The 8729-nt window shown below is 50.6% G+C and overlaps 1 protein-coding gene across 1 annotated transcript; it reads left to right on the top strand.

Annotated features, from left to right (window-relative positions):
- Nucleotides 1–102: 102 nt before the first annotated feature.
- Nucleotides 103–7480, top strand: Mrpl10 (mitochondrial ribosomal protein L10). The gene is made up of 5 exons (XM_075990931.1): nt 103–224; nt 1683–1852; nt 5119–5283; nt 5507–5651; nt 6615–7480. The coding sequence occupies exons 1-5, from the start codon at nt 173–175 to the stop codon at nt 6869–6871; spliced, it is 789 nt and encodes a 262-aa protein (XP_075847046.1). The 5' UTR covers nt 103–172; the 3' UTR covers nt 6872–7480.
- The last annotated feature ends 1249 nt before the right edge of the window (nt 7481–8729 follow it).

The raw sequence follows: 8729 nt of genomic DNA, 5'->3' as shown, positions 1-8729 counted from the left end.
CGGGACGCCACGTAGGCGTGGGGGCGGGCACTATAGGCCCGACTCTACGCATGCGGATAGCGGCTTTATCCGGCGGCTCACCCATTGTTTCCGGCCCTGGGCTTTCCTTGCAGCCCCACAATCCTTAGCTCCTTCCGTCTCCGCGCAGCGCTCGTGGGAACTTCCTGTAGCGATGGCTGCGGCGGTGGCGGGGATACTTCGAGGAGGTCTCCCGCCCCGGGCGGGTAAGGAGAGACCCAGGGCCTGACCGCGGACAGGCCAGCGCTCTCTAGCTCCCTCCCTCCTTTCCCTCCAACCCTTCCCTCGGTGACCCCGCCACTAGCCGGGTCTCAGATCTGATTGGGTCCAGTTCCCTGAGACATCCCCTCCACCCCCACCCTCTCCCCCATACACACTCTGGTAATGACAGCGACGGTGCCACCAACGACAATCTTATTTCTGCTTTGGTTTTTTTCTAACCCTTCGCTCAGTCCTTGCTGGGATTTTAATATATCGTTTCTTAAGGCCAGCCTGAATGCAGCCTCCCCGTCTTCTCTCACAACCCTCGTTTTGTAAAGCAGGTTCCTCGTGAAATCCTTTGCTTGTATCCTATTTATTTACACCCCCGCTTAGCTAGTTCACAGTCTACTTCTGCATTTGCCAAATGCGCCTGTCTCGTTTGTTCAACCCCATGGAGGGCAGCACGGTGTCCATTCATTTTAGCTGGTTAGTGGCATGGTGCCTGACGCCGGTAGGCCTTTAATGAGTGGATTTGACACCGTACTTTTGACCAGGGATTGCGGTTACTGTTTTACACTCATTGCCTCATTTGAATCTTACAGCAAAAGCACCTTGGGAGGAAGGCGTTATCTTTACAGATAAGCACACTGGAGTTGGGGCCAGTTCAGTGCAGGGCAAGAATAACACTGACAATCTGCAGAGTAGGGCTTACAGTCAGTCCAGTTCCAACTCATTCCACAGACGCTCGTAAGAGGTCTTGCGGCCGTTAACCGTACAGCATCTCACCCTGGTAATCCTCCACGGTCTCCAAGAGCCTTCTAGCTGATCCTTTTTCTGCCATACCTGGAAATTGCAGTGGTGGTCTTTTTTGAGACAGGGTCTCTCCAGGTAACAATCTCTGGCTGCCCTGGAACTGGCATTGTAGGGCCAGGCTGGCCTCGAATCACAGAGATGCACCTGCCTCTGCCTCCAGAGAGCTGGGATTAAAGGTGTGTGCCAACATCACCAGGTTAAAAAATACATATAACTTTTAAAATTCTAACACTGCACATAAGAAGGACTTTTAGAGGGCTGGGTCTGTAATCAACTTGTTAGCATGCTTGCTTAGCATTTCCGGAAGCCCTGCATTTAATCCCCAACACACTTCAACCAGACATAAAGGCAAATACCTGTAGTCCTAAACAGCACTCAGGTGGAGTGGGCAGGTCAGGTCATCTTCAGTTATGTAGTGAATTCAAGGTAGCCTGGGCTATGAGAGATCCTGTCTGAAAACAAAAATCAACAGTTACAAAGCCAGAGAAATGAGAGTCTTAAGGGGTGGAGCCACTGATAAGGTCCCCCGCTGGAAGGAGAAGACGTTTGTGCCGCGTCTAGGTCTGTGTGTCTTTCTTTGTAGGGGTGGGGGTGTTCTTTTCATCCGTCGGAGATAATAAGCGGTATCTGATTGTGTTGCCGTCTTCCAGCATGGCTGCCCACCCTCCAGACCGTGCGCCATGGCTCCAAGGCTGTGACCCGCCACCGTCGCGTCATGCATTTTGAGCGGCAGAAGCTAATGGCTATAACTGAGTATATTCCTCCCAAACCTGCCATCCACCCCAGATGCCTGCCACCTCCTCCCAAACCCCCCAAGGAGGTAAGGAGACTTGGTGTATGTTATTTGCTAGAAGGCTGATAAGTTAGACCCCAAGCCATGCAGGTACTCACGCTATTAGTGCCCTTTCCCACTCGGAGCCCTGTGTGTGTGTGCGTGTGTGTGTGTGCGTGCACGTGTGTGTGTGTGTGTGTATGTTATGTGTGTGTGGAGGTCAGAGGGCAACTTTGAGGAGTCAGTTCTCTCTTCCCACTGTGTAGTCTGTTTCTGCTGCCTAATCCATGCTGCCTGTAAGCGTCTGGTCAGACAGGTTCAAGTTCTGTTTCTGCCTCCGCATCTTGCTGCAGGAATGCTGTGGGTGCAGATACAGGCAACCACATCAGGTTTCTTTTGTTTGTCTTGTTTTTTCAAGACAGGGTTTCTCAGTGTAACTTTGGCTGCCCTGGAACTTACTCTGTAGACCAGGCTGGCCTCGAACTCACAGAGATCCACCTGCCTCTGCCCTCTGAGTGCTGGGATTCAAGGCGTGCGCCGCCACCGCCTGACCCACATGAAGCTTTTTGATGTGGGTTCTGGGGATTGCATTCAGATTGTCAATTTTGCACAGCAGATGCTTTTACTCTGAGCCATCTCACCCATCCCAGATTCTTTATAATAAAATACGCACTTGATTCTGCATCGACGTTGGGCTCTGAACTGCCTGGGCTGTCTGCATTTTAAAATTTTTATCTGTCTCCAAAAACATGCGAAAACTCTTAAGCAGGTTGGGGGGATTTTATTCCTGCCTTTCTTTTCTTTTCTTTTCTTTCTTTCTTTTTTCTTTTCTTTTTTTTTTTTACTTTATTTATTTATTATTCATATAATATTCTGTCTTTATGTCTGCAGGCCAGAAGAGGGCATCAGACGTCATTACAGATGGTTGTGAACCACCATGTGGTTGCTGGGAATTGAACTCAGGAACTTTGGAAGAGCAGGCAATACTCTTAACCACTGAGCCATCTCTCCAGCCCCTCTTTTTTCTTTTCTTTTCTTTTTTTTTTCTTTTTTTTGAGATGGGGTGTCTTAGAACCAAGCTCTTCTCAAACTCCTGGATGCTGAGATTACAGGTGTGACTGCCACACCCTGCCCTTTCCTGTTTCAAAGGAGCTGAAGCCTCCCTGTGTCTCTAAGGGGCGACAGAAGTGTTTTGTCTTTTGAAAAGGACAGGAAGAAGCTAGGTGTGGTGTCCCAGGCCTGTAATCTTTTGCATTTAGGAGGTGGAAGCCGGAGGATCAGTTGTCCAGGATTAAAGTCGTCATCAATCTGATTACAGGGGAAGGGCAGTTTAGGTTCCCTCTCCACTATTGCTTAGATTCCTAGCTGGGGTCATCCTTGTGGTTTTCTGGAAGTTTCCCTAGTGCCTGGTTTCTTGCTAGCCCCACAATGGCTCTGTCTTTCAATGTATCTCTTTCCTTGCTCTCCCTCTCTGTCCTTTACCCAACTCAATCTTCTTGCTCCCTCATGCTCTCCTCCCTGCTCCCCTTCTCCCCTCCCTGCTCCCCTACCACCACCACCCCCATGCTGCCAATTTACTAAAGAGATCTTGTCTACTTGCCCTTCCCAGGGGGATCCATATATGCCTTTTTTAGGATTCTCCTTGTTTCCTGTCTTCTCTGGGGTCATGGACTATTATAGGTTGGTTATCCTTTGCTTTATGTCTAATGTCCACTTGTGAGTGAGTACATACCATGTTTGTCTTTCTGTCATTTGCCTGCCAATTTCAAGATGCCATTTTTTTTTTTTACTGCTGAGTAATACTTCATTGTACAAATGTACCACATTTTCTTTATCCATTCTTCTGTTGAGGGGCATCTAGGTTGTTTCCAGGTTCTGGCTATTATGAATATTGGAGTTCCATATCCCCCAGGACTGTAATGAGACCTTGTCTTAAGAAAAAAAGGGGGGGGGCTGGAGAGATGGATCAGCGGTTAAGAGCACTGCCTGCTCTTTCAGAGGTCCTGAGTTCAATTCCCAGCAACCACATGGTGGCTCACAACCATCTGTAATGAGGTCTGGTGCCCTCTTCTGGCCTGCAGGCATACACACAGACAGAATATTGTATACATAATAAATAAATAAATAAATATTAAAAAAAGAAGAAAAAAAGGTGGGAGGGGTTTAAGGGCTGGAGAGATGGCTCGGCAGTTATTTGTTCTTACAGAGATGGGATCCTCAGCACCCACATAGCAACTCACAACTCTCCCTGTAATGCCAGTGCCACCAGATCCAGTGCCCTCTTCTGGCTGCCCAGCGCATTGCATGCATGGACTGCTGACATACATGTAGACCAAATACTCATAACACGTAAATTTTAAAAAGGGAAAATGAAGTCCTGAGGTGTCAGGGTAAAGGCACCCAGTGCCCAGCCTGGGTTCTTGGGATTGGCCTCATTTCGTTCAGGCTTGGTGTCAAGTACCTTTACCCACTGGTTCATCTTCCAGCCTCCCATCACATACTGAAAATTGATAGAATGAGCTGGGCAGTGGTGACATACATGTTTGATCGTAGCACTTAGGAAGCAGAGACATGTGGATCTCAGAGTTGGAGGCTAGCCTGGTCTAAAGGGTGAATTCCAGGACAGCCTGGGGTACAGGGAGAAACCTTGTCTCAAAAAACAATAAGAACTAATAATAATAAAATTGGTAAAATAATTCACCTTAGCACAGGGTGATATTGATAATTGAAGTAATTGTGTGTGTGTGTGTGTGTGTGTATGTGTGTGTATGTGTGTGTGTTTGTTTGTGTGTGTATGTGTGTGTGTGTATGTTTGGCACTGGGAGTTGAACCTGTTTATTTACACATGCTAGACAAGTGTTCTGCTACCAAACTCTGTCCCGAGCCTTTATTTTAACTTTTATTTCAAGACCGTCTTACTAAGTTTCAAAATTTAGTCTTAAACTCACTCTGCAGTTCAAGCTTAACCTTTGATTCTCCTGCCTCAGCCTCCTGAGGAGCTGTAATTCATTTTACAGGCTTGTATTACTATAGCCTATAATTGAAGTACCTCTTGTTAACTATGGTAACAGGCTGCCTGCCAAGGTGTCTGGAGAAGGGCGGGTGCTCTCAGGTTTGCAGACTCCCTCTCTGAAGCCTGCGGTTCTCAGTGGAAGCAGAAAGTGTATGGTGGAGGTGTTCCACATCGTAGGCCTCGGGCCGGGCTGCCCACCTGTTCCCCAGTCCTGTGCATTCCGGCACCACTGACCACCCAGTCCCTGGGGGGGGGATTGTACCCCGAGATCTTCATATCTCCTCACCCCATCCTGCCGCAGGAGTCAGGCCTCATCCATCTCCTTCGTCGGGACATAGCAGCAGTGTTTCGAGACCACCGGATGATTGCCGTCTGCCAGAACGTGGCCATGAGTGCAGAGGACAAGCTTCTCCTGCGGCACCAGTTGCGGAAACACAAGATCTTGATAAAAGTCTTCCCCAACCAGGTATTGCCCCACTCAGGCCTGCCTTCCTCCCGTGCCTGCTGAGGAGACCTGGGAGCTGCTGCTCCTGCAGGACACTTCCGACCTCTGCTCTAGTAGACAAGCTACCTAGTCTGGTGCCTAACTGTGGGTAGGGACTGAGGAGACTCTGAGGTACAGCCTGGGGCTAAGGTATGTGGCTTTTCCCTTCCTGCCCCCCATTAGCCATTCTTTCCTGTGATCCCAGGTCCTGAAGCCTTTTCTAGAAGATTCCAAATACCAAAACCTGCTACCCCTTTTTGTTGGGCACAATCTGCTGCTCGTCAGTGAAGAGCCCAAGGTCAAGGAAATGGTGCGGATCTTAAAGAGTGTTCCTTTTCTGCCGCTGCTCGGTGAGTGGGCAGCCCTGCTGGTTAGAGCTGGGGTGAGGTAGGTGGGTGGCAGAGCCTCTGGTGGATGAGGCCTGAGTCACCATGATTCTTGGGGACTGATGTGTCACTGAATACCTGTGCTGTGTCACCGCCCCACATCATTTCTGTGCTGGAGGAACGGGAGCAAGGGTGTCTCCCAGTGAGGGGAGGGGGCATCGGGCCCTCTGAGTCTTACCTGTCAGGTGGTGGGTACTGGTGAAGGTATCAGTATCTCTTAGACCAGCAGTGTGGCTCAGCAGGTAAGGTCCTGCTGCCAGACCTGAGGATCTGAGCTCAGTTGCCATGACCCACAAAGTGGGAGGAGAGAACTGAGTGGTATGTGCACGCCTCCCCACCCCCACAATAAATAAGTAAAAACACTGAAAAATAATAAGGAAACAAGTATCTCAAATAAAAAGGGCTGAGGACCAGTGCTGTGACCATTGTATTGGGGTTCAGTCTGTAGAGGAGACTCCTTGTGGCCCCAGAAAATTCAGATTTCCTAGAAACTTATATTTACAGTCACGCCCCTGACACTCCAAGGTTTTCTTTCCCTAGTATTTCATTGCAAAATACACACAGCATGGGATACACCATCCTCCCGGTGTTCAAGTGTGTAGTTGAGTGGTTAGACACACGGTAGTGTCGTGCAGGTGGCAGCCCGTCCATCTCCGTCACTGTGCATCTGTGCCATCTAGACGGCAGCTCATTTCTGCACTCCAGGAGCCTGCTCCAAAGAAGTTAGGGTGTGTGAGACCAGGTGCTTGTTTTCAGGGAAGGAGGAGGGGATTGGTGCCCAACAGCAGAAGTGGGATGAGGCACAAGTGTGACCCTGATTTTAGGGCCAGCTGGAAGGGGGGAGGGCACTGGAGAGCAGGTTCTTGGGTTGGGGTGATGTCTCAAGAAGAGCACTTTCAGGAACCCAATGCCCCTGCGGTCTTCCAGGTGGCTGCATTGATGACACCATCCTCAGCAGGCAGGGGCTCGTAGACTATGCCAAGCTGCCTAGCCTGGACCTGCTGCAAAGGGAGTTGGTTGGAGGACTCACTTGCCTTGTGGCCCAGACCTGCTACCTGCTTCAGCACCAGCCTGCCCAGCTGACTTCCCTGCTGGATCAGCATGTCAAACAGCAACACGAGGATGAGGCTGCCACGCCAGCCAGTGGGAAGCCCCCTTCTCCTGACCCCGCTCCGGAGTCATAGCCCGCCTGCTGTACCTAGCTCCGTCCCTGTGGTCTGGTAGAGATCTAAAAGAATTTGAAGTGCGGGTGTGGCATGTGTGACTTGGCTCTCATTGGGGACAGGCCTCTTGAAGATAGAGAAAAATTCCACTTCAGAATGAGGCTGTCCATTGTCTTCAGATTCACAAGTCGTTGTCTTTAGTCATCCCGACTAGGGACCTGATAGGGACAGCCTCCTTGAGCTCTCCAGACACAGAGCAGAGGATGGCGATCATCTCGCCCAGCCCTCTTGGCCACTGCCCCTTGTCTGTCTTCCCAGCCACCCTCTTGGTTCCTCTGCATGCCATGATGGACCTTGTGAATGGCACATGCTGAATCCTCTGCCAAGCGCTGTACTAAACACAGGTGCCAGCTCCTTACCATTTAGGAAAGGGCAGAGTTTGAAGTCCTGGATTAGGCCTTGAACTTGATTCCCCAAAGCCTCAATTTTCTATAGCAGAACTTCTTCATAAAGTTACCCAGGAGCGGATCCTGGGTGGGCTCAGAGCTCAGTGTCCCGCCCCGGGGTGTGCTGGGCTGTGGAAGGGGTGGGAAAACTTCTTCGTGATAAAAATAAAATATGTTTTATGGACTCTTGTCTTTTAAGATTTATGTGTAAAACTGTGCCTAAGTTTAAATCTCTGCCACGTGTGTGCCTCGTACTTATGTTCAGGAAAGGGCATCAGGTCTGGAGCTAGAGTTGCTGGTGACGGTGAACCACAGTGTGGGTGGGAATCAAACCCGAGTCCTTCAGAAGAGCAACAGGTGCTGACAGCCGAGTCTCCAGCCCTGGACTCTTCATCTTATGGTTATTCTCTGGGTTATTTCAAGCCATCTCTGAATTCTTGCTTTCCTTCCTAAAAACCCTCCTCCCTAGTCACCTGCCCTTACAGATGTCATGTCCTCATGAAGGCACAAAAAATCTGGGGGAGCTAGAATTCACTTTTTTTTGGTATTTCGAGACAGGGTTTCCCTGTGTAACAGTCCTAGCTATCCTGGAACTATAGCCCAGGCTGGCCTCAAACTCACAGGGATTCACCTGCCTCTGCCTCTGCCTCCCGAGTGCTGGGATTAAAGGCATGCACCACCATGCCCCAGCCTAGAATTCACTTTTAATATGGACTCTGGGGGCTGCTGCAGGAGGCTCTCCCCGGGTCTTGGGCTGTTGCAGGAGGCCTTCCCTGGGTCTTAGGGGGCTGTCACAGGAGGCCCTTCCGGGTCCTGGGCTGTTGTAGGAGGCCTTTCTGGGACTTGGGGGTCTGTCATAGGAGGCCTTCCCTGGGACTTGAGGGTCTGTCATAGGAGGCCTTCCCTGGTCTTGGGGGTCTGTCATAGGAGGCCTTCCCGGCTCTTGGGGTGCTGTCGCAGGAGACCTTCCCTGGGTCTTGGAGAGCCAGCGGTACCTCTAACAAGAAAGGTGCTTAGCCTGTGGCCTGCATTGCCCTTGATCGGAACACATCCTGAATGGATGGTGTTGAATGAGGGAGTGGCTCCTCAGCCTTCCTCCCAGACTTGGAGCCATGCCATAGCATCTTCAGTCCTGGACAGACACTGGGGTTGGAGATCTGCAGCAGCTATCCTCTGGCCTGGGCCAGGACCAGCTTCTTACCGAGCCCAGCTCTGCGGATGCCCAGGGATGCTCAATCATTTAAAAGGCCCTTGAGGCTCTGAATGTCAGCAGCTTTGCCCAGTGCCACCGGGTGGCTCTGCTTCCAGAGGCCTACCTGGTGCTGCCCACTCCCTCCTGGAAGGCTGTATCCATGCTGGCTGAGGTTGTGAAGGGAGCCCAGACACCAGGTATCCCTGAGTCTGACAAGGTGGAGCAGACAAGTGATCCACAT

Source organism: Microtus pennsylvanicus, chromosome 11 (genome assembly GCF_037038515.1).
Source record: "Microtus pennsylvanicus isolate mMicPen1 chromosome 11, mMicPen1.hap1, whole genome shotgun sequence".
In the NCBI taxonomy this organism is placed as follows: Eukaryota; Metazoa; Chordata; class Mammalia; order Rodentia; family Cricetidae; genus Microtus; species Microtus pennsylvanicus.
Note: the sequence above shows the minus strand (reverse complement) of the source record. Positions and strands in the feature narration are given on the sequence as shown.